Raw genomic sequence first — 27,066 nt, 5'->3', positions numbered from 1 at the left:
GTGGTCGTTTTGGCGGCAATCCAGATTTTTTATTTTAAGTTTTGAGCATTATTTTGAAGAAAAATGGGCTAAAATAAAAGTTGCGATCCAACACTACGAAAAATTATCATGAAGTTTGTCGAGCGTGGTTGGTCATACCGAAGGATAGCACAACATTTAAATTGTTCAAACACTATGGTATGCAATGCAGTGCAACATTTCAAGCGCTATAACACGGCTTTAAATGTGTCCAGAACAAAAAGATCGAGAAAAACGACTCCGCAAGAAGATAGAATGATAACCAGGTTAGCTAAGAAAGATCCGTTTCTAGGCACTATTTTAATTAAACACGAAGTGTTTGGGGCAAACGAAAGAGCCGGTGTATCTGCGAGGGCCGTTCGACGACGTTTGGTAGAAGCAGGGTTGTTCGGAAGAGTGGCTCGCAAAGTACCGTTGTTGAAGAAAGAACATTGAAATGCTTGTTTGGCATTTGCACGTAAATATGGACATTGGACCTACGCCCAATGGCAACATGTACTTTTCTCTGACGAGACCAAGGTTAATTTGATTTCTTCAGATGGAAGGCAATATGTACGGCGTCCTGTAAAAGCGAAAATGAATCCAAGATTCACAAAAAAACAGGTGAAACATGGCGGTGGAAACATTAAAATATGGGGTTCAGTTTCTGGACGTGGAGTGGGACCTGTGAGGAAAGTTCAGGGTAACTTAGACCAACATCAATACAAGGCAATATTGGAAGAAACTATGCTTCCCTATGCTGAGGAGCATCTCCCTATTATATGGACGTTTCAGCAGGGTAACGACCCGAAACATACCGCCCATTCAGTCAAGTCGTTTCTTACCAGTCAGTTTGTATCGGTGCTAGATTGGCCAGCAAATAGCCCGGACCTCAACCCAATTGAGCACCTTTGGCACGAAATCAAGAAAAAAGTTGCCACTTATCGTAATACAAATTTGGATGAACTTCATGAAGCTTTTTGTGAGGCATGGGCAAACATTCCTGTCGAAACATGTCAGAAACTGATAATGTCTATGCCACATCGGTGTCAAGCGGTAATTACTAACAAAGGTTTTGCTACTGGGTACTGATTTTACACGTAATAAAATGGGGCTGTTAAAGATATTATAACACTGAAGATTATAAGTTTTGTATAACTGTATTTTTCATTATACTTTACTGTCCTTAATTAAATGTCCACTACAGAATTGTACCTTAATATTGAATACATGTTTAATCTTTGATATTAAATACTTTTTCTATTTATTAAATCTTTTATTTACAGCCATTTATAGCATAATAATCGGACCACATTATGCAAATAATAGGTGCTGAGAAATCAATAGGGTTTTATATTTAAATGTACATAACCGGTTATAGCCCTTCGCTATCTTGAATGTCCCTAATTAGTTGACCACGACTGTATATGTACACGGTATGTGTAGGTACATACATATCTACGGATCAAAGGCAGTTATAATTGTTCTTTTTGGGCATAGTATTTACTTAATACTGAAAAGTATACATATTTTTTTTATGGCTTATATGATTGGTCGAGCTCACGACCTACCTGGTATTAAGTGGTTACCGGAGCCCATAGACATTTGCAACATAAATGCTGCCACCTACCTTGAACTACCTTTACTGGTGGTAGGACCTCTTGAGAGTCCGCGCGGGTAGGTATCACCCTGCCTATTTCTGGCGTGAAGCAGTAATGCGTTTCTGTTTGAAGGGTGGGGCAGCCGTTGTAACTATACTTGAGACCTTAGAACTTATATCTCAAGGTGGGTGGCGCATTTACGCTGTGGGCTCCAGTAACCACTTAACACCAGGTGGGCTGTGAGCTCGTCAACCCATGTAAGTAATAAAAAAAAAACATATAAGTCCTACCTATACATTTTTAATTTTAACTCGTTGATTATTATTTTAAAATATATAATAATATAACTATTGTGACGTGTGATGTCCCACAATTCTGAAGAGAAATCAAATTACACTCCATTCTATAGTATAAGTGTAATAGATGCAATATTCTTTCGTCTCAGTGACCCTTGCTTTATTAACTCATTTAACAATAACCCCAAAAAGCAACAGCGCATGCGCGACAAATATACCTACACACCTAAAAGAAAATTTTGTTTTTCCTACCTATACCTACTGATAGCCTTGAGAGGCTATTTCAGCTTCTCTTTGACGTGTTGGTGAAGTTCACGGTCTCAATCTGAAGGAATCGCTAACACTAGCCTTAGCAAGAGCATTGCGTCGATCTTCGTGGCACTTATGGACACCGAATTACATTTTTTTTTGTTTTATTGCCTTTGTAGGCAGACGGGCATACGGCCCGCCTGATGGTGAGTGGTTACCGTCGCCCACGGACTTCAGCAATGCCAGGGGCAGAGCCAAGCCGCTGCCTACCGCTAAATACTCTCCACAAGCCTCGTTTGAAGAAGGACATGTCATAGCGCTCGGAAAACACCGTGGAGGGGAGCTCATTCCATAGCCGGATGGTACGTGGCAAAAAAGATCTCTGGAAACGCACTGTGGATGACCGCAGTGGCTCCAGGTAGTATGGATGAACTCTACTCCGGTGGCGGGCGGTGCGATGGTACAAACGAGATGCCGGTATCATCTCGAACAATTCCTCAGAGCACTCTCCATGGAACATGCGGTACAAAATACAGAGGGAACCGAAGTCCCTCCGCAGACCCAGAGCTTCCAAACGATCAACACATAAAATCTCTGAACGATTGTGTCAATTATTTATTATTATTTTATTTTTTATTTTTTTATTAAATAAATAAATATTTACTAACAGTCACGCCACGTTAACTGGTCCCGTGATAAGTTCGTAAAGAACTTGTGTTACAGGTACCAGATAACGGAAATAAATATAAGAATTTTATTATACACATACACATATTTAATATACATCCATAACCCTGGAAAAGACATTTATATTTATCATACAAATATCTTTCCTTGGCGGGATTCGAACCCGCGACCCCCTTGTGTAGTGACCATGTCACTTACCACTACACCAGGCGGCCGTTTATTGAATTGAAATCGAAAGCTTTCTATTCATATACTACTCACAAGGGCTCTTAAAATGCCGTTTCACTGTAGAGAGTAATAAACAAAGCTCACTGTTAGCTTACGCGTGTCTGATTCGTTCGGAAAATTTACCGGTTTATTTTCCCTACCTATTCGCTGACCTGGAAAGTGTCTGGCAAAAGAGAGGTCGCCCCAGAACAACTTGGCGTCGCTCGGTGGAGCAGGAGCTAGGGGTCTTGGACGTGACGTGGGAGGAGCTAGAACAGACTGCCCAAGACCGATATAAATGGAAAAATTTGATTCGAGCCCTACACCCCAGCAGAGGGTAATAGGAAAGAATGATGATGATGATGATTCGCTGGTAGCTTTAACTATGCTTTAGTCATGCAACGCGAGTCCTCGGACCTCATGCCTCAAGGCCTGTGGGTTGTAGTAATGACCCGTCTCTAGATGGGCTGTCGCTTTTCCAGTATTTGGAATTGCATTAAATGCTGTCTTTAACTTAGTAAGAGGTAAGGTAAGTTTTAACTATGAATTTGGAACGATATAGAGGAAGAGGTAGACCTAAGAAGAAATGGATGGATTGCGTGAAAGACGATATGTGTATGAGGGGAGTGAGCGAAGAAATGGTATATGATAGAGGAGTATGGAAGGAGAAAACATGTTGCACCGACGCACCGACCCCGGGTGACTGGGAGAAGGGAAGGAGAATGATGATTCGCTGGTGGTAGGCTAGTAAACTGGTTTTGATGGACGCGTTTCATCGTGTCAGGTTTTCCATTGAACTAGCATGAACCTTGAGATCCGGAGAAGACAGTCAGCGATATTACTCGTCTGTTTCGGCGTTCAGATCAGAGAGGATGATTGTGTCGGAGCCTACACCTTCTCCTTCTTTTGACCCTCATTTCAAGTTATGTAGTTGCCATCGTCGTGCCCAATCCTGGCGCAATGCAGTACATTCGGTTTTCGGACAGTATGATAGAACAATCGTTGGTAGCCTAAGAGGCTATTCCAGCTACGCTATGACCGATAGATGAACTCACGGGCTCGACCTGAGAGTTTTCTAACACTGGCCCTAGCAAGAGCAGTGCTGCGCTGAATCTACCACCTACTAATCAATTTTAAACTATTACTAGAGGCATTTGAAGACCTGCCCCAGTTGAATACCGTCCGAAGACACGATTTGCATTTCCGTATTCACTACAACCGTCAACAAGCGCGCGATGAGTTGAAAAAAATCGAAAAATAAACACTTTCACTGACTCCGTTCGTTAACCGGAAGCTCCGACATTTTCTAGTCATCGTGACGCACGACAAGATGGCCGCCAGTCATCGCACATCAGCGGTTTCGCGTTCACAAAACACTTTTTAGTTAACGATCTTCTTAGGGTATATCTTGTAAAGTTTAACGTTTAAATCAATGCAATGTTCGGTTGGATGTCTCTGCATAACATTCGGGTTTTACTGCGCTCAGGTTCGTCTAAGTAAAGCATGAAAGAGGTGTGCATGCGGCCGAGATGCGAATGTTGAGATGGATGTGTCGAGTGACAAGAATGGACAAAATAAGGAATGAGTATATCAGAGGAAGTGGGAAAGTAGTCCCGGTGATTGACCAATTAAAGAGCGGACGGTTAGCGTGGTATGGGTATGTGATGCGTATAGAGGAGATGCATGTGACTAGGAGATGTATGGAAATGGTAATGCAAGGTAGAGGGCGAAGAGGTCGACCGAAAAAGACATGGATGGAGTGTGTGCTTGATGATATGAGAGAGAGAGAGAGAGAGAGAGAGGAGTGAGTGTTGAGATGCCGGCTGATAGAAGAGAATGGAAGAGAAAAATTAGCTGTGCCGACCCCACCTAGTGGGATAAGGTGGAACAAAAGAAGAATACAACGTTTAAGAGCTATCCAATCAACTTCAAGGCGTGTCAAAGTGACAGCGCAAGAAGTGCGCCATCTGTTTTCTTTAACAATACAACATTTACGAAGCTAAGACTATCAGGGTAACATAACTCATCCGGTGGACCGAATGGTAAACAGGCGACGCCGCCCTAAGCACGTCATTACGGCTCCTCCCAATCCACTAACGGTGCTTTTAGGTTTTAGGACCACAAGGACCGGTCACCGTCCTCGTCGAACCCGTCGCTTGCGACGCAGGGCTCGGCGAGTAAATTAGCCCACTGAGTTTTTCGCCGGATTTTCTCAGTAGGTCGCGTTTCCGATCCGGTGGTAGATTCTGAGAAGCACTGCTCTTATTAGGGCCAGTGTTAGCAACACTCCCGGCTTGAGCCCCGTGAGCTCACCTACACGTCAAGGAGAAGCTGAAATAGCCTCTGAAGGCTATCAGCATAAATAGGGGAAAAAAAACGAGAGGAGCACAGTCCGGTCGGTGTGACGTCATCGCTAACACGTCATCAAACATCAGCGGTTTCGATTGACGCATAGTTGGCTTGCAAACGAACTGACCTAACATTAAGGACTCGGTTTGGAAGGGGACGCGTCATGAGCGCTCGGTCAACACTGCAGTGAAGGGAGGAGAGGGAGGGGGGCGGGATATTTCAAAGCCGAGAATGACAACGGACTATTGCTCTTGTAGGCAGACGAGCATACGGCCCGCCTGATGGTGAGTGGTCACCGACGCCCATGGACTTCAGCGATGCCAGGGGCAGAGCCAAGCCGCTGCCTACCAATTATTTTTTTTTTTTTGTTTTATTGCTTAGACGTGTGGACGAGCTCAAAGCCCATAGACATCTACTACGTAAATGCGCCACACACCTTGAGATATAAGTTCTAAGGTCTCAGCATAGTCACAACGGCTGCCCCACCCTTCAAACCGAAACGCATTACTGCTTCACGACAGAAATAGGCGGGGCGGTGGTACCTACCCGTGCGGACTCACAAGAGGTCCTACCACCATTAATTACGCAAATTATAATTTTGCGGGTTTGATTTTTATTACACGATGTTATTCCTTCACCGTGGAAGTCAATCGTAAACATTTGTTAAGTACGTGTATTTCATTACAAAAATTGGTACTCGCCTGCGGGATTCGAACACCAGTGCATCGCTCGATACGAATGCACCGGACGTCTTATCCTTTAGGCCATGACGACTTCAAAAATACTCTCCACGAGCCTCGTTTGGAGAAGGACATGTCATAGCGCTCGGGAAACACCGTGGAGGGGAGCTCACTCCATAGCCGGATGGTACGTGGCAAAAAAGACCTCTGGAAACGCACTGCCGATGCCGTCGCTTGCCCATATATGTCCAAGAGGTTGTGATGCAGTTGTTGCTTCGATAAAGCGGCGCCAATAGTTAAGCCTTATCGTGGACGTCGCAAGGTCGCAAATTGCGTACACCCTGAACTAAGACCTAGACCAGGCAATGGATGGTCGCCTGGACACGTAATTCCGGTTCCTCTCGATCCAGTCTCGATGCTCCTAAGCCGTTCTCGATTGCGACCAAAAGTTCAACGCGCTCCCTTAACCCATAGATTCATTCCACTGACATTCTCTCTGGGTATTCTCAGTGGGTCGCGATTCCGATCCGGTGTGTGGGAGGCTTAAACGACGAAAGGAAGATTTTCCAGCGAGTGATATTTGCTCGGTAGACCGACGCTCCGAATGTTGTTGTTCGGAACTTGTATATTATATGCGAGCTTATCTTGAAAATGTTAGCGATGATAAATGTTTTTGGTTTAACCGATATTTATGTTTGTAATTAAAGATCCGTTTTATTCGGTATCAGCATCAGCAGTCCGATGTTTTTAATTGAACTTCAATATAGCTGAAGAAGTTTTTTTGTTATAATATTTTTTCTAAATTATCTATATATTAATACGTGAAGCAAAAATTTTGTAGCCCTTTTTACGAAAATTGCGCGGACGGAGGAGTATGAAATTTTCCACACTCATAGAGAATATAGAGAAGGAGTGTAGACTGCTAATATCTTTTTAAAATTATCCTAAAAATACATTAAATCAATAACTAAAACATTACACACGCTACCATGTATTTACACACACAGATACACGCATATATACTCTTTTCTTTATTGTTAAAGTCTGTGGTCAAATTGAGAATAGATTTATATTGTTGGTTTTTAATATTATGTATTTGTCTATAGTGTAGCCTTGGCGATACGTGATTATAAAAGTAAAGTGTTTGACAATAGAACCATAATAATGTCCAAACTTATAATTTCAGTTAATTATAGTCGAATTTCGACTACCAGGGGACCACCAGTAAATTTTAAATGGCTCTCCCTGTAAAGCTGCAAAAATGTCGCTCAAGACTTAAACCTTTATCCCTCAATGTTTATGGTATAACGATTCGCAATTATGAAGTCGTCGTGGCCTAACGGATAAGACGTCCGGTGCATTCGTATGTAGCGATGCACCGGTGTTCGAATCCCGCAGGCGGGTACCAATTTTTCTAATAAAATACGTACTCAACAAATGTTCACAATTGATTTCCACGGTGAAGGAATAACATCGTGTAATAAAAATGAAACCCGCAAAATTATAATTCGCGTAATTACTGGTGGTAGGACCTCTTGTGAGTCCGCACGGGTAGGTACCACCACCCTACCTATTTCTGCCGTGAAGCAGTAATGCGTTTCGGTTTGAAGGGTGGGGCAGCCGTTGTAACTATAATTGAGACCCTTAGAACTTATATCTCAAGATGGGTGGCGCATTTACGTTGTCTATGGGCTCCAGTAACCACTTAACACCAGGTGGGCTGTGAGCTCGTCCACTCATCTAAGCAACAATAAAAAAATAAAAAATTCCTGCGGTTCGATTCGCTAACCACCTCACCGCCGAGTCAGTGAAAACGTAAAAGCTCCCTAAAGCACACGAGACGCTTGCGAATAAAGCCGAAATGAAAAAACCAATCTTAACACAACCCATTAACGGCCATTTGTGATGTTAAACGATGATTATCTTAAAGTTCCGCAGCTTTTTTTTTCCGTTCGAGCTTCCGAACAGGCAGGTAGAGCTTTTTGCTGCAAGCTCGATCGAAGCGGTCTAAATGCGACGACGTATTAATTGTGTATCGGCGAATGTGGTATTTTTTGAAGTACCTACCCGCGTCAATAATGGGAAATTCTGAAAGCTACGACACGTATTGTGGAGATTAAAGAATTTTTCTTGGTAAGCACTTATAACACAGATTGAGAGGTAAAAGGCTATTTGGTTTAAGCGACATTTTTGCAAATTTACAGGAGAGCTAGTTTGAAAAAATATCGTAACAAAATACACTTCTTCAGATATTCGAATGTAGTAAACTTAATTGAAGTTCAATTAGAAACATCGAACTGTTGATGCTGATACCGAATGAGACGGACCTTTAATCACAAAGATAAATGTCGCTTAAACCAAAGAGCTTTTAACCCTTCGATATTATGTAAGTACAAAATAAAAATTCGAAAAAAATATTGTTTTTTTTTTCTTCTATAATCGAACCCGCAAAAATTGAAATTAGCGTAAAATCAAACCCGCAAAATATTAATGTTTTAAGCTTTCACCGGTGGGTTCCGTGTTGAAGAAAGAAAGGACGGCTTAGGAGAGCCATTTAAAGTTTAAAATTTGGATAAAAAATAATTACCAAAAACACTTCTTCAGCTATTTGAATGGAGTAAACTTAATTTTGTTTTTGATTGCTTTGATAGGTGAACGAGCCCACGGCCCACCTGATGTTAAGTGTTTACCGGAGCCCATAGACATCTACAACGTAAATGCGCCACCCATCTTGAGATATGGGTTCTAAGGTCTCAGTATAGTTAAAACGGCTGACCCACTCTTTGAACCGAAACGCATTACTGCTTCACGGCAGAAATAGGCGGAAATAATAAATAGATATAGGAATTGTAATTCTAATTTTAGAAAGAAAAAAACATACATTTTGTATTTCTGTATTTTTTTTAATTGACAACACCAAATTTTCAACATTAGTCACTAAGCAAAACAATAGAGCTTTGTAGATAGTTTAAAAATGAAACAATTATCGCTAATACAGCAAAATTTCATTTTTTGTTTTCTTTATCATGTCGATACCGGTCAGGATATTAAAGCGTCTAGATAATGTTTATGGGTTCAGTAATCTATCAGTAACCACTTAACACCAGGCGAACTGTGAGCTCATCCACCCATCTAACCAATAAAAAAAATATTCGAGAAAACGTAATGAATAAAATGTATACAAAATTTTGGAGCTATGGTAACACCTACCATGGTCATAAAATATTTTTAAAATCGTGCCTATCTCTACCTTTTGTTGCTTCTAGATTCCCTGACCGCTTCGACCTTCAAGCAGACTTATGGGTTCCTAGCGATTCTAACGTCGAACCCTGAACGCTATATACGAGTCGAAACTTAGAACCAGTTCCCATTAATTTCCATCGGCCTTCTCAAAGTCGAAAACGGCTCGAAAGCTAAACGCGACACTTACGACCTTACGCAACCGAAGCGTCGTCTATCGATTCGAAAGGGAGCCGACCAATCGCGTGTCGAGTTAGCACAAGATGGCCGCCAGGGGTAGGTCACCCCGGTCGAAAGAAACCAATTTATTACCGGGCCCGGTACCGTCAGACATTAATCTTTTTCTGGGTAGGCTTTTATTAATGGTCTCATTGTTCATCGATGTTTTATTTTAATGAAATTCTTTGCTTCGGCGGTTTTTATTTCGCGCGCGTTTTCCCTTCACCCGTACCTACCTAGGCGCCATCTTGATTATTGCAATCAAAAAGTTTCTAGACGATTTTGAAATTGGAATTTTCTGACGGGTCCAATTCGGGTTTTTTTTCTTTTTCTTTTCTCAACGGAATTATGTGTCGGCTCGTCTGAAGTAATTATGGATTCGGTTTTTTTTTTTAAAGCGCCCCTATTAGCTGTCCCTATATCTATTTATATATAGCAGTGGTCCCTCAGCAGTCCAAATTCGACTATAATTAATTGAAATTATAAGTTTGAACATTAATATGATTCTATTGTCGAAGACTATACTTCTATAATCACAGATTGCGCCAAAACTACACTATAGACAAATAATATTAGAGACAAACAATATTAATTTATTCTCAATTCGACCACAGACTTTTACAAAAAACAACAGAGTATATTTGCGTGTTTGTGTTAAATACATGGTAGTGTGTGTAATGTTTTATTTATTGATTTATTGTATTTTTGATGCATAATTAAAAAAAAAATCACTCTCCACTCCTTCTCTATATTCTCTATAAGTGTGGGAAATTCCATACCTACTCCTCCGTCTGCTCGATTTCGTAAAAAGGGGTACAAAGTTTTTGCTTCACGTATTTAATATATAGATAATGGAACCTTTCAAAGTAATCTTCAGTGACTTGGAGACATCGTTTTAACTTGAGAATTCACAGGCGCATAAAGCACTGATGACGTCACAATAAGCTTATTGCTTTGCTCTGATTATCACGGTCTATTTAAAAGAACCTGAATCAAAAGCGGTCTTAAGTTCGACTTGATATTGTAGCGTGAGCATTTGTTAGCGAACGAGATCACTTTGCGTGTACCTAAGAACGACCCACTGAGTTTCGCGCCGGATCTTCTCAGCGGGTCGCGATTCCGATCCGGGGGTAGATTCTGCGAAGCACTGCTCTTGCTAGGGCCAGTGTTAGCAACTCCCGCCTTGAACCCCGTGAGCTCACCTACTAGCTCACCGAATCTAGATAGCCCCTCGAGGTTACTAGAATAGGCACGAAAGAAAAAACGGGTAGGTACCACCACCCTGCCCATTTCTGCCGTGAGGCAGTAATGCGTTTCGGTTTGAAGGGTGGGGCAGGCGTTGTAGCTATACTGAGACCTTAGAACTCATGTCTCGAAGTACGTAGCGGCATTTATGTTGTAGATGTCTATGTGACCAACTAACATCAGGTAGGCCGTGAATTCGTCCACTCAGCTAAACAATAAAAAAACCATATATGACGTCATATGTGGCCAATCGTTGCGTATTAGCGTGTGACCTTAGTTTACCTCGTAGCCTCAAATGACGTCACACGCGATGCCTACGTACACCCGTGTTTCGTAGTCAGCGCGACAATTCTACCGAGACCCGCACCGTTGGCTGTTTCTTTTAAAATTTTCATTACAACGTCCCATCGATACCAGGTCCACACGCTGGTTACTGTTCTCCGGCATTCCGATTCCGTCAAGTCACGATATCGGCTTCCTTTGATTCTGTTGCGTTTTAATGATCCCTAAATTCGAAGGATGGGCCGACTGTCACAGAGAAACAGACCTCACTTCGCAGCGATAAGACTGATAATTGAAGATCAACCGAAATAGTTCGATTAATGGAATATGTAGTGCAGTTCTGTGAGGGTCACAATGCGTTGCCAAGGCACATTCCACGTGCCCCAACCGGTGCTCGAGTTAGGTCCGCTTCTTCCGTGAGTCCTTGACTTAGCCCGTGCCCCTCTGCTGCTGACCACTCACGGCCATGCATTTATCACGCGGACGCGGACCTACCCGCTGGTCAGATTTATTTATTTACTAGCGACCCGCCCTCGCTTCGCTTCGGAAATATTAAATTTTATTATTGATAGTTGAGTCCCGCGATGTTACCCGCGGTTTTTGTCGAACCGCGGCTGACGCCGCGGGGCGAAGCTACTCTAAAAAAAGTAGCCTTAGTTACTCCTTATATCATCAGCTACCTGATGAAAGTCCCGTCAAAATCGGTCTAGCCGTTCCAGAGATTAGCCGGAACAAACAGACAGACAGACAAAAATTGTAAAAAATGTTTGGTATATGTACCGTATATATATTCATATGCATGTAGTAAAAAGCGGTTATTTCAATATTACAAACAGACACTCCAATTTTATTTATATGTATAGATTTATTTATTTGGGAAACAAACAGTACAGTACAAACATATAATATTTAAAAAAAATAGCTAAACCAATAACCGAATTGGATGCTAACATAGTAAATTAGCGATCCTGTCCTGTTTACCGCCAATATTTTAGAAAGGAGAAGGTGGATTGATGTACCAGCCTGGAGGGGTCATTCAGGCTTGACCAGTAGGTGAGCTCCCGGGGCCCAGTCAGATCTGATAAAGATGCTGATCCGCCTGCCTATAGAGACCGCCGAGGACAGGAAGAAGTGGAGGAGCACAGTGCGTAGTGCAACACTTCAAGTTAGACACGACCTTCAAAAATGAAGGGATCCACTAAGATGTTTCGTAAGGACTTATTTTTAATTGTCCTTTATGACGACGCTTGCAGCTGAAAGTAAGTATTGTACTTTTTGACGAAGCATGTTGCTGATAGCTCTATTTCTGTAATCTGACGAAGCGTGTTGCGGATAATAACATGTACTGTTAGGTTAGGAATATTATGTTCTTTTTTTTATAATAAATTTAATAGAAACTAAATAAAACATTTACGAGGTACTGTTGAATGATGACGTTACTGTACAAATACACTCTAGTGCAGCAAAAGAATTTGATTTTACTTTCGTTAACTTAAACAGCCAGAGATTGGATAGTGGAAGATGTATATTAAGGTAGTAATGGTTTAAAGATTGATTAATAAAAAATTGTGCATTGTCCTTATAGACAGACTTTTTTCCTGTATCTGTATTTGCTAGTAGCCTAAGAGGTTATTCCAGCTACGTGCCGGTAGGTGAGCTCACGGGCTCAACCTGAGGGAATTTGTTAACACTAGCCCTAGCTAGGGCAGTGCAGAATCTACCACAGGCTCGCAATCGCGACCCATTGAGAAGATCCGGCGAGAAACTCAGTGGGCAGTGTCTGAGGGTTAATTTACTCGTCGAGCCCTTCGTCGCAAGCGACGGGTTCGACGGGAACGATGACCGCTGCTTGTGGTACCTAAAAGCACCGTTAATGGATCGGGAGGATCCGTGATGACGTGAAATCGTGATATTTGTCGTCTTCCGGTCCTGATGAAGAATAGCATATGCAACTCAGAGTAAGACGTCGTCTCAAACCCAAACTCAAACAGCCCAAAGAAAAATCATCAAATTGTCAAGAAGAAACAAAAAATATACATTTTTTTTTCTTTTATTCTGTTTAATTCGTTCGCATTATCCTTTCCACGAACGAAAAAGGAAGAAAGCAGCAATACAAATACACGATTTATGAATAATAAACTAAAAATGCAGCCGGATGACTCTTTGATAGGTAGGACAGCGGCTCTCAAACTTTTTTATAATAACATAACAAAAAAATGTTAAGCATATTTACGTCGAAAATATGAGAACAAACGTGCGTTTGTTTACTTTTTTTATTGGTGTTGAATTGGCATGCGGCACAGCGACGGCGAGTCGCGGTATAAAATAGCCCCCACCTCCCTCTCTTTCCGTTCCCCTCGTGAAAAGCGACTTAGCTCACAAGGCTAGTCTCACATAACACGATTTGGCACAACCTGCGACTTTGTAAGTGTAGGTTGGTTACTGGTGGTAGGACCTCTTGTGAGTCCGCGCGGGTAGGTACCACCGCCCTGCCTATTTCTCCCGTGAAGCAGTAATGCGTTTCGGTTTGAAGGGTGGGGCAGCTGTTGTAAATATACCGAGACCTTAGAACTTATATCTCAAGGTGGGTGACGGCATTTACGTTGTTGATGTCTATGGGCTCCGGCGGGCCGTGAGCAGGTCCACCCACCAATAAGAAGAAGAAAAAAGAACGTATCTACCGTGTTTATAGGAGGGCTACCTATGCACCAGTCGTCTCAGACCACTATTCCATATTATGCGTAAGTATTTTTAAAATTTGAGAACCACTGACCTCTCCTGCTACAATATCGAGAGCGTTAGCTGCCCATGAAAAGATTTTAATACAACAATAAGAGTTATTAATGATCATATTTCCCCAACGGAATTGAGACGTTCAGTGGAATGCATTAATCATAAATTTTGTGACAATGTACCTATCCGAAATGTACAATGCACTATATATATGTATATATATATATATATATATATAACGTATGGACCATTTGTCTGTGTCTAACAATGATGTTATGTAAAACTTAGGTTTATATCAACGGAGATATAATGGTTCCGAATCAGACAGCTGTCACCATCTCGACGGTAAGCCGTCCTTTCTTTCTACAAAACGGAACCCACCGGTGAAGGCTTAAACATTAAAATTTTGCGGGTTTGATTTTACGCTAATTACAATTTTGCGGGTTCGATTTTAGAAGAAAAAAAAACAATATTTTTTTCGAATTAAAATTATGTTATGTAGAACTTAGGTTTGTATCAGTGGAGATGTAATGGTTCCGTATCAGACAGATGTCACCGTCACGACGGTAAGCCGTCCATTCTTTCTTCAAAACGGAACCCACCGCTGAAAGCTTAAAACATTAAAATCCCTAACATGAGTGATCACGTAAATTACAATATTTGCGGGTTTGTTTTTACGTTAATTACAATTTTTGTGGGTTCGATTATAGAAGTAAAAAAAACAATAATTTTTATATTTCGAATTAATTTTTTTGTACTTACATATCGAGGGGTGAAATTTTGGTTTAACGACATTTATCGTTGTACTTGTGTATTTAAAGGGTTATTTTATTTGGCATCAGCATCAACAGTTCGATGTTTTTAATTGATCTTCAATTAAGTTTAATCCATTCGTATAGTTGAAGAAATGTATTTTGTTACGATATTTTTTTCAAATTTTTCAAACTAGCTGTCCTGTAAAGTGGCAAAAATGTCGCTTAAACCAAATAGCTTTTCACCCCTCGATATAACAAATGTGAAAATGTGATTTTGTGTGTTTGTTTGTGTGTTTGCTTGAACTTCTACGGCGTCGCAACGGCTCGGCATGATTTATTTTAAAACTGATATAGAATTAGGTCAGTAGAGTGATATTGGCTAACTTTTATCCCGAAAAAAAAAAACTTCTCTTTCTCACAGCAAACTACACTGACATTTTATTTGATAACGTGGGCGAAGCCGAGTGTCACAGCTAGTAATTCATGGTTTAAGTTTTAATTAAAACTATATAAATTACATTAGTATGTAAGTATATTGGTATATAAACCAAACTATAGTGATTTCATGTTACATATAAACGGCATAAATCTATTTATTGTATTTATGTATTTTCTATAATAATGTATTATTAATAGTACACGGCAAAATACCGTTTTTTTTATTTTTTATTGCCGTATAGGCAGACGAGCATACGGCCCACCTGATGGTGAGTGGTTACCGTCGCTCATGGACGTCAGCAATGCCAGGGGCAGAGCCAAGCCGCTGCCTAGAATATATATAATACCTGCTGTATCATTATATTTTCTAGAATTTCTGTAAATCAAACGGTTGTCTGGAAGCACGGAATAGATAAATAAGGTTAAATAACCTTATTTATCTATTCCGTGTCTGGAAGAGATCGCTTTTACCGATAATACCGCCTATTGTACAAATGTATTTTTTTTAATTTTTTTTATTGCTTATATGGGTGGACGAGCTCACAGCCCACCTGGTGTTAAGTGGTTACTGGAGCCCATAGATATCCACAACGTAAATGCGCCACCCACCTTGAGATATAAGTTCTAAGGTCTCAAGTATAGTTACAACGGCTGCCCCACCCTTCAAACCGAAACGCATTACTGCTTCACGGCAGAAATAGGCAGGGTGGTGGCACCCAACCGCGCGGACTCACAAGAGGTCCCACCACCATTAAGTATTTGCTTGTTGACTGTTTTCTAATGTTAATTGTGTTTTGATTTGCAATAAAGTAAATATATTCTCTATCTCTCTCTCTCTCTCTAAAATATAATAAAAGCTGCTTATTCGCTTGGTTATATGTTCCGTAAATACGCCGCGAATACAGAAACACGTGAATGTGGAATGGTCATTTACATATATGGGATTATAGGCGATACGTTCCGTACGTGACAATATAAAAACATACTTCAGAAACAGTTGTAATAAGGTCTATTTTACTTTGTTATTAATTCATTTGACGACGCGTTGACAAAGATATTCGGTGCTTCCCGAACGCTATGACATGTCCTTCTTCAAACGAGGCTTGTGGAGAGTATTAAGCAGTAGGCAGCGGCTTGGCTCTGCTCCTGGAATTGCTGAAGTCCATGGGCGACGGTAACCACTTACCATCAGGTGGGCCGTACGCTCGTCTGCCTACAAAGGCAATAAAAATAATAATAATAATAATTTGAAGCCCTACATATTGGAATCCTTATTATCAATGTGTATGTACCGATTAGATTGGCGAATCAAGAAATATTTAGCTGCGAACGTAGGAATTATCGCGGCAATTTGCAGCAGCTTGTCTCTGCCCCTAGCATTGCTGAAGTCCATGGGCGACGTTAACCACTCACCATCAGGTGGGCCGTACGCTCGTTTGCCTACTAGGGCAATATTTTTTTTTATGAGGCTTCGTTCACACATCAGTCACAAAACGGAACATAAAAACGTATTCTAAGAGAGAAAATTTTTTTACTAAGAAATAATCGAATTTTAATATTAATGTCTGTGCGTCCGTTACAATTTGGACTTCAAATGCAGCCGAACGTTTGTTTCGATTCCCCGGGGGCGTCTCTGCCTGCCCCCCTCGGGCGCACCATTATGAAGATGACGAAGCAACTTTGGCTCCAACATACCCTTAAAAATATACGGTCTTTTGTTTTTTAAGAACATGCTTTAGGCTGCTGCTTAGTGGCTCGCGGACCGTCCGACGGTAAGCCATCGAAAGTATCGTACGAGGTGAAACTATAATTTGATGGTTCTTTTGGTTTTGGTGAGGTAGAGTAGGAGATATGATTCCGTACTTAAACCCCTCGCGCTTCACCGGGCTTCCCATCATTCGCGTCATTCCGTCTAACCGTATTTGTATCGTGTACTAGCTAATGATTCAGCCAGATGTCTATGGGCTCCAGTAACCACTTAACACCAGGTGGGCTGTGAGCTCGTCCACCCATCTAAGCCATAAAAAAAAAAGCTTCAAGTGGCAGCTGAAGTCATCAAGGTGCATGCCACGACTCAGCACGAGACAGGAGTCTAAGTCTGACTGCACGAACCACGACTGCACCAATGCTTCGAAACCAGATTGACTGCCGCCAGTACACAGCGATTTTACAATACTACTTACCATTTACCACTAGGAAATGATCGCAGCGCACTGGTTTAATGCTCAGAGAAACCGGCTGTCCAATCTCCCATGACTCCCTCAGTCATCTACCGCATCCACTTATTTATTTATTTATTGCTTAGATAGTTGGTCGAGCTTACAGCCTACCTGGTGTTAAGTGGTTACTAGAGCCCATAGACATCTACGACGTAAATGCGCCACCCACCTTGAGATACAAGTTCTAAGGTCTCAAGTACAGTTACAACGGCTGCCCCACCCTTCCAACCGAAACGCATTACTGTTTCACGGCAGAAATAGGCAGGGTGGTGGTACCTACAAGTGCGGACTCACAAGAGGTCCTACCACCAGTATAAAGTGGGAGAGACTGTTGCTATTACAGACTTACAACACCTAAAGCACCCAGGAAAGGCGGTAACCGAACTCGGTAAAGAGTTCGACGTGCAACCAAACCTATGCATCAGCTGGGTTTCGATCCGGTAGTAGATTCATTCGCGAAGCAGCTGCTCTTGAGGTCTCTTTCGGAGGCGGGCAGCTGTTAGCTAATCCCACCCCTCCTGCCTGAGCTTTTGCTCGCCTACACGTCCTACCGAATCAGGGAAGGCCTCCAGGCCACCAGTGCTTTTTCAATCATATAAAAAAACCCACAAAAGCGCAACAAAAATATCGGAACATAAATTTGCCACTTGAAAGCGCCCCTCATGTGAATCCACCCCTCTGTAACACATAAGGCTGATAAACCGAACCCTTATTTATTGGCGCTATCAATGCCCCTGGCACCGAACCCTTATTTAATACCGTTGGGGGAGAATCGGGGAGGTTTCCGTGTATGACATATTTATATAACGAAACTGGTTTTAGCTTGTGATAATTTAAACTTAAGGCTCATGTCGTGAAGAGTGGAAGGGGGTATTTAGAGACCGCTCGGGTTGATACCACCGTTCTGCCTATTAGGCATTTACGTTGCTAATGTCTACGGGCTCCTGTTACCACTTCATATAACAGAAGGGCAGTTTGTTCAGCTAAATAATAAACAACAGACTAAGCCCACTGAGTTTCTCGCCGGATCTTCTCAGTGATTCAAATCCAGTAGTAGATTCAGCGAAGCACTGCTCTTGCTAAGGCTAGTATCGGCAAATTCACTCAGGCTAAGCCCCGTGAGCTCGCCTACGAGTTAAGTCGAAGTCAGAACAAATGCTCGAGTAATATCCACATTCACCTAATACTCATCATCACACATGACAACGAACCGAACCCATAGACACAGCCCACTGAGTTTCTCGCCGGATCTTCTCAGTGGGTCGCGTTTCCAATCCGGTCGTAGATTCTGCGAAGCACTGCTCTTGCTAAGGCCAGTGTTAGCAATACACCCGGTTTGAGCCCCGTGAGCTCACCTACACGTCAAGGAGAAGCTGATATAGCCTCACAAGGCTATCAGCATAGGTAGGAAAAAAAATGAATACAAAATAACCACATCAACATACATTTTCAATTCAATACAAATAAATCACTCACCGGTTTCCGTGTCGACGGTGTAGGATAGGCCAGCCCAGGGATCATCCTACGGAGAAAATAATAGGCGATATCAGATCTGGTCTTCGTTATGCTTGTATCGAACGACGCGATTTTTACTTAAAAGAGTCTTTGTAGATCAAGTATCACCCGTATTACCCTAGTGTGACCTAGTATACGCGCGGTCACAATGGAACAAGTCCATTTAGAGCAGGGGCTCTCAAACTTAGTTTTTCTACTGCCCACTTTGAGAATAAACAATTTTTTAGCGCTCCCATTTTTTCACCTACTTCAAAAAACACTATAGCGAGAACTCAGTCGGTTTCTAAGAGCCCTCCTAGATGAAATTACAAATCGCCTCCCAAGCCTCTACACAACGCCTCCTTTTTTTTCTGGGTCTCTTACCGCCCTCCTTTAGGCCTGCAGCGCCCAGAAGAGGGCGTTATCGCCCACTTTGGGAAAGGCTGATTTAGAGTACTGTGGCTGACGCTCCTGAAGGCCCTACCCCGCACCACAGTTTAGCTCGCGTTAACGAACCGCTCAACTTACTAGGACCTCTTGTGAGTCCGCGCGGCTAGGTACCACCACCCCGCCTATTTCTGCCGTGAAGCAGTAACGCGTTTCGGTCTGAAGGGCGGCGCAGCCGCTGTAACTATACTTGAGACCTTAGAACTGATATCTCAAGGTGGGTGGCGCATTTACGTCGTAAATGTCTATGCGCTCCAGTAACCACTTAACACCAGGTGGTCTTTGAGCTCGTTCACCCACCTAAGCAATAAAAAAATTGGTTGTCTGTAAAGTCGGTTTACTGACGATAGTTGAACGTGACAAAGTCATAAGAAAATACTGATGGAATGGTTTCATTTTTCAAAAGAAAATTTTAATTTTATTTGTTTGATAGATATATATGTAAATGTATTATTGTATAGCAGCTGTCCACGCGGATGCATCGCTCACTCAAGTAGGAGAGAGACAGATGTCGAACGCTGCCGAACGCGGAGGCCGATTGTGCCTCTTTGTCGCTCGTTGCGCGCTCTCGCTTGTACGTCAAGCCTTAAATGGAACGCCTCAGAGCGAGGTAACGTCGCCTGAGTCATGTTTTCTCGTGCATGCAGCCGGAAAAAAAACTCACCTCTTTGACTTCGGGATCCAACAACGAAGCCTTGACCTTCTCTATCTCAACCTTCTTCAGCTCTTCATCTTCATAGTTCTTCTGGATCCTATCTTTGGCCTTCAGCAGTTCCTTGTCGATTTCCTCCCCCAATACCTTCGTGGCTTGCGGACCTTCCTAAAAGTTCAGGTAAATATTAAAGAGATAAGTGCCTTGGATGTAGCAGTAATTTTGTGTAACATTTTTAAAGATCACACTTCGATATAACCATCATATAACGCGGTATTTTACAACACGGTTCCAGCTTAACACGAAGAGTAAAATTCCCCTTTTTTTTCGTACCTATTCTAGTAACATCGAAGGGTTATTCTAGATTCAGCGAGCTAGTAGAGCTAGCAAGAACCATGCTTCGCAGAATCTACCACCGGATCGGAAACGTGACCCACTGAGGAGATCCGGCGAGAAACTCCAATGAACACAATCTCCAATGACCAGGTTAATGCAGTGGCATCAGTGCTGATAAGTACTAACCGGCTGTATTGGATCTTCGAGCGAGAATCCCATGTCCACGTCCTGCTTCCAGAGCACCTCGATGAGATCCATGTCCTGGGAAAGAAAAAGAAAAAAGTTCTTTAAACAAATCAAATGAAAATTACTTTTACAATTACAATTACAATTTATTAAGATGAAATTCTTTGTTAAGTGAATTTATTAATACCAGTGGACTCTTGGTAGTCGACATTCGACTATAATTAATTGAAATTATAAGTTTGAACATTATTAAGGTTCTGTTGTAAAAGACTATTATTTATTATACTTCTATAATTACAGATTTCGCCAAGACTAGACTTTAGACTAATATTAATAAAGACAAACATTATTAATCTATTCTCAATTTGACCACAGACTTAAAGCAATAAAAAAAGTTTGACAATAAACAAATAGTAGATGTGCATGCGTGTGTCAAAAAATACACGGTAGTGTGTGTAATAATAATAATAATAATAAAAATCATTTATTGCCTTTCACATCACAGAAAATAAAATGAAATACAAATAAAGAAAAGAAAATAAAAAGAGAAAAAGGCAAAAGGAGGTGGCTCAGCTATTGCTGTTCGAGGTTGATAAATCGAACAGCGCTGATTTTCAGTCACCCCCGTTTCCCCTTGGTTCTTAGCGGGAATGAAGGATAATTACGTGTGTACATACTTAGAAAATGGTATAAATTAGTAAATCTAGTAAATAATAAAAAATTAAGAAAAAAAACAAAACAAAAATCAAATTAAATTGTGAACCCGAATACATACATATATAACATAATAAGCACACAGTAACAACACCCCGTAGGCAGCCCACAACGAAACAACAAATAAAATAAAATAAAGCACGATAATACTATTACTAATACTAATACTGGCTAATACTGGCTAATAATGTTTTTTTTTATATTGATTGAATGTATTTTTATGCATTATTTTAAAAAATATTAACATTCTGCACTCCTTCTCTATATTCTCTATAAGTTTTGGGAAATTTCATACTCCTCCGTCCGCGCAAATTTCGTAAAAAGGGGTACAAAGTGTTTGCTTCACGTATTAATATATAGATGACAAACATAATAATAACTGATTACCTTTGTTTATTTATTTATCATTTATTATTATTATAATCTATCATCTCTATATATAGGTATATAAAAATGAATTGCTGTTCGTTAGTCTCGCTAAAACTCGAGAACGGCTGGATCGATTTGGCTAATTTTGGTCTTGAATTATTTGTGGAAGTTCAGAGAAGGTTTAAAAGCTAGATAAATAGAAATAAATGCTCGGAATTAAATCAAAATAACAATTGTGTTTTTTTGTTATTGCTTATTATTTAAGTTTATTTTATACAAAAGTTTAGGTCTTTTATTTATCGATTGAGGCACTACGAAGTCTGCCAGGTCAGCTAGTTAGTTATATACAGGCAACTTTTCTTTCTACTACTTATTCACTGGTACCCTTAAGTGGTTATTTCAGCTACGCGCGGACGAAAAGGTGAGCTCACGGGCTCGACTTGAGAGAATTTGCCAACACTAGCCCTAGCAAGAGCAGTGCTTCGCTGAATCTACCACTGGATCGTAATCGAGATCCACTAAGAAGATCCGGCGAGGAATTTAGCGGGCTTCAATTGAGTCTAATAATGCTATCGTATTAAAAAGTCCGACTCCGTGTGTTTAGTGCGAGTTTTTTAACGCTCTCGATAGCGTAAAAGTTAACTCAAATTTGTATGCAGTTGGAACAGCGCCTCTAGCGGCAAACGTAAGTAAAAGTTCCAACTTCATACAAAATTGAGTTAACTTTTACGCTATCGGGAACGTTAAAAAACTCGCACTAACCACACAGATTTATTGTTTTATTATCCGATGCCGTTAGCACCTCCCGATTTGAATCGCATTTTGTGTTTTGGACTTACTGGTGTCCGCGTACATCACTACGTGAGCACCACGTTGAGATTTGAGTTCTAAATCACTATACAAACCAGAGGAACCTACCCCGTACAAATATTTCTTTTTAATGAAATTCCATCGAAGGATAATAATAATAATAATTATTATTATTTATTTATTTATCTCTTAAAGGTATAGTATATATATACAAATGGAAATTAACCTTATAATTTATTTTGTAAGCCTTTGAAAGAGCTGAAGTCTGTACTAGGTTCAAAGACCTGTATTGCAGATCTCCAGGCTCCCTCCTTCTTAAGATAGATTAGGTTAGGTTAAGTCGAAGGAAGAAAGACTGTTTGGTTAAAGCGACATTTCTTTGTAATTAAAGGTCCGTTTTATTTGGTATCAGCATCAACGGTTCGATGTTTTTGATTGAACTTCAATTAATGTTTATAACATTAAAATAGCTAAAGATGTTTTTTTTTTGTTACAATTTTTTTTCTAAATTTTTTACCTTTAGATGGCTCTCTTGTACAGTTCCTTTAAACTTCAACATGAATTCATTTAAATTTGATTGTGCTTAAAAACAATCACACAATGGAGCGATATTATTACAAAATATCATCACACAAAATTAATTATAAATAAATATTAATTCATTTAATTTTTATCTAAAAGCGGCCATTTTTAATTGACTCAAACACGTATTAATAACACGTTCGATGCTAGGAATCGTTCGTGAAAGATACAAAAAAAAAGAAACAATACAAAATAAATGTGAGCCTTATTCTTTTATAAATAAAAACTAAATCTCTCTAACATTTCACCATCGAATTCGTTTCGGAATTCAAATATTGGAATTAGCGTTCGGATTGAATTGCGAACGGTCGTAAGCGACAGTCAAGTTTTATGGTAATTCGCTACTTATTGCCTTAGAGTTTGGGGTGGGTTTCGGGTGGAGCGTTTTAATTTATTTCCGGCGCTCCCCCACTAGGGGGCACTGCGTTGAGCTCAGTGGGGCATCGTTATCTAATTCTTGATATAGCATGGCGCGCATTTTAATTAGTAGTTTTTTTTTAAGTCTATTTACTTTTATATAACGATATTGGATTTTTTTTTCAATGTTATTTATCGAAGACTATGTGATTATACTAAGTGATCAAAAAAACGTGCGTTCGAGAATCTTCTCGCCCTAAAAACTGTTTTAATGTGGAGGTAATGCACCTATTGTGACGTCACTTTGAGACGCGTGCAAATTTTTATATCTTTGTAGCCGCTGAATATTACGTTCAAAGATTCCGTTGTATACTTAGACATTATATTTTTTATATCGAGGGGCGAAAGGCCCTAGAGGTTAATAAATTGATTTAAACGACATTTTTGCAACTTCACAAAAGAAGAGCCATTTAAAGTTTAAAATTTTGAAAAAAATCTCGTATAAAATACTTCTTCAATTATTCGAATGGAGTAAACTTAATTGAAGTTCAATTAGAAACATCGAACTGTTGATGCTGATACCGAATAAAACGGACCTTTAATTACAAAGATAAATATGGCGTGTTAAGTGAAATGTCGCTTTAACCAAATATCCTTTGACTCCTGGATATTTGTCTAGATGCCGGACGAGGGCGTTAATAAATAGGGTAGAAGAAATATTTGAGTTCCTTTTCCTTCTAATAGATAAACGGGTTTGATTGGTATCAATTGTAACTATAGGTACTGAGACCTTGGAACTTATATCTCAAGGTGGGTGGCGCATTTACATTGTAGATCTCTATGGGCTCCGGTAACCGCTTAGCACCAGATGAGCTGTGAGCTCGTCCATCCATCTAAGCAATAAAAAAAAACAATAAAAAAATACAAATTTTACATACAACAACCAAAAGAGAATAAGTACTACATACATAAAATGATTCAAATCTTGTGGAATCATTGAATAAAGTCGAATTTCGAATGGTCGGGCTAACACTAATTTAAAGAAATGGAAGAATTGTGCCAGCTGTTCTCAAACTATGCGTTTAGAAACAAAGAGTCACATTAAAATTGCCTTTAAGAATAACAATTTTGGCCGAACACGAGAATTTTGATAGCTATTGTAATTACCTAAGGTCGATTTTGGATTGACTAATTATTGCTTACGGCCTGGCCACGGGGATCGGCGGTGCGAACAGCGAAGCGGTGGACGAAGCGACCATTCGCGCAGCACCGTTTGCAGGCCACGGGTACTCACGTTCGCCGCCGCGACTAGTAAGGAAGTCCGACAGCGAAATGTCTATATCGAAATTATCTCGATATTGCTTACAAATTAATAGTTTTTTTTTTCAGGACCTATTATTTGGAAAAGATTGTGAAGTACATGATTTGAATAAGAATCGGAGTATACCTATAGATGGAGAATTCCACAAGAAGTACGAGAAATACTTTGGGTGGCTAGACTTCCAAATAGCTGGTCTAGCTAGTATTTCAGCTATTTTTTTATTTATTGCTTAGATGGGTGGACGAGCTCACAGCCCACCTTGTGTTAAGTGGTTACTGGAGCCCATAGACATCCACAACGTAAATGCGCCACCCACCTTGAGATATAAGTTCTAAGGTCTCAAGTATAGTTATAATGGCTGCCTCACCCTTCAAACCGAAACGCATTACTACTTCACGGCAGAAATAGGCAGGGTGGTAGTACCCACCCGTGTGGACTCACAAGAGGTCCTACCACCAGTAATTACGCAAATTATAATTTTGAGGATTTCATTTTTATGACACGATGTTATTCCTTCACCGTGGAAATCAATCGTGAACATTTGTTGAGTACGTATTTCATTACAAAAATTGGTACCCGCCTGATATTCGAACACCGGTGCATCGCTCAACACGATTGCACCGGACGTCCGTTAGGCCACGACGACTTTAAAAATATAAAATAAAAAATAAATAAAAAATATAAAAATTTCGGCGTTAATTTTTCGCGGCGAAAACAACTAAACTCATTTAATCACTGTACTATTCGCCGCGACTACCGCTCGACTCCGTGGCTCGCGCCGTCCGTATTCATGCATTTGTTTTGCTCGCCCGCCGCATCGCGCGATTCGCTCGGTACATTTCGCCGGTCGCTTCGCCGGTCGCCGGTGCGCGTGGCTTGTTAGGTACATTTCTATGCGCTTATTTTATTCGCTAGACGCTTCGCCGTTCGCACCGCGCGAATATTCGTCTCGGCGAATGTCCCGTGGCCAGGCTGTTAGACCAGAGGTCACCAAACTTTTCAATGTCTATTATTATTAATTATTTTAAGCTTTTTAACATTTAATTTTCGATGTCTTATTTTTAGGGGTCGACCAAATTAAAACTGCAGTGGGAGGTCCCCTAAATGAGTGCAGTAGAATGGCCTCGAGCAGGGAAAGATGGCGTGACATCGTGAGACGCATCAAGTCTGCCCCTTCCAACACTACATGACGATCACGACCACTCTGTCAAGAGTGACACGACTGAGAAGAAGAAGAAGAAATTTTAATAGGGCGGGATAGCGGTGTGGTTAAATCTGACCAGGGTAGATACTACCAGTGTGATTAGTGCGAGTTTTTTAAAGTTTTCGATATCGTCAAAAAGTTGGAACAGCGCCCCTAGCGGCAAACGTAGGCAAACGTTCCAACTCCATACAAACTTAAGTTAACTTTTACGCTATCGAGAACGTTAGAAAATACGCACTAAGCACACAGGGTACCTATTTCAGCCACTGAGCATCCATGCGTTGCGTTTTGAAGCATGCGACAGCCGTAATAAAATTGAGACTTAAGTTCTACAACATAAGGTCGTATTCACATTGTGACGCACATATGCTTCGATAGGCAATTAACTTCACTAACCCGAGACAAACTCGTCGGCGTGATTATACATTCCTATAATATTTAATCGACCGACAGAAACACGAGAATGAATAAAATTGCTATGCTGTAGACACGAACTTATTTAATTTAGTACAGCAAAAAAAATAACAACTGCTTCGTAAATAAATTCAAACTTGTCAAACCGTAACCACACACTGCCATCTGTTGAGCCACAAAAGAAACTTACCATACACCGCCATCTAGCGGGCACATTAGAAATATACAAGAATTATCACAGCGTTATCTAGATTGGCTATTCATTACTAGATGGCGCTGATTGTAATATATTTATCTAGGTACGTTGGCCGTGAAATAATTCTGTACACAACGTGATTTATTTAAGCCCTTATCTATGATAGTAAAACAAAAAAAAAAAAACAAAAAATATTTTAGTTTCATTTCGGAACAAATCTACGCCATTACCGCAACAGATGGCGTTGAATTTTCTATTAATAATCCGAAAACGTTCTAGAAAACACGCGAATTACGTGGAAACAATCGACTTTGTGCAAATAGAAGCATCTAAACATCGCGTAATGCACGCCATCCACGTGACAACAAGCAACTTTGTTTTAGCAAAATTGTGGGATTGGTGTGAACGAAACCAGCGTGGAACGATGCGTTAAGGTGTGAGCGAGAGAAAACGGTAAGAAAGGGAAAAAAGAATGACAGGAAAGAGCAAGATGGCGATGACGATTGAATGAGCGTAAAAAATTGTCAGTTTTTATTAACATCGGAGAATTTCGGAAGGGAACAATAAAAGTTTAAAAGTGGTATAGTTTTTTGTATTATGCGCCACAATTGTAATTTTACAAAACTAATAATAAAACACGCGTATCATGCAACTGTTTTAATTTTACCGATTGAGAATAATTATGTAGGTACGAATAATCTATACTTTAATAATATTATAAAGAGGAAAGATTTATTTGTTTGTTTGTATTGAATAGGCTCCGAAACTACTGAACCGATTTGAAAAA

The 27,066-nt window shown here is 40.6% G+C and overlaps 1 protein-coding gene and 1 non-coding gene across 13 annotated transcripts in view; one reads left to right on the top strand and one right to left on the bottom strand.

Moving 5' to 3' along the window:
- LOC101735722 (segmentation protein cap'n'collar) overlaps nucleotides 1-27,066 on the bottom strand; it is a 143,317-nt gene that overhangs the window by 70,927 nt on the left and 45,324 nt on the right. For all 12 annotated transcript variants that reach the window (XM_038014016.2, XM_038014008.2, XM_038014015.2 and 9 more), the window contains 3 exons: nucleotides 20,313-20,387; nucleotides 19,803-19,958; nucleotides 18,674-18,719 (listed from right to left, as the gene is read on the bottom strand). In XM_038014016.2, the coding sequence (XP_037869944.1) occupies nucleotides 18,674-18,719; nucleotides 19,803-19,958; nucleotides 20,313-20,387 (277 nt within the window). The remainder of the gene's footprint in view (nucleotides 1-18,673; nucleotides 18,720-19,802; nucleotides 19,959-20,312; nucleotides 20,388-27,066) is intronic.
- Mir3356 (microRNA mir-3356) lies at nucleotides 8,482-8,607 on the top strand. Its single transcript, NR_107634.1, has one exon. It is a non-coding gene; the product is annotated as a microRNA mir-3356 (primary transcript).

The sequence above is a fragment of the Bombyx mori genome, chromosome 11 (assembly GCF_030269925.1).
Source record: "Bombyx mori chromosome 11, ASM3026992v2".
Classification (NCBI taxonomy): domain Eukaryota; kingdom Metazoa; phylum Arthropoda; class Insecta; order Lepidoptera; family Bombycidae; genus Bombyx; species Bombyx mori.
Note: the sequence above shows the minus strand (reverse complement) of the source record. Positions and strands in the feature narration are given on the sequence as shown.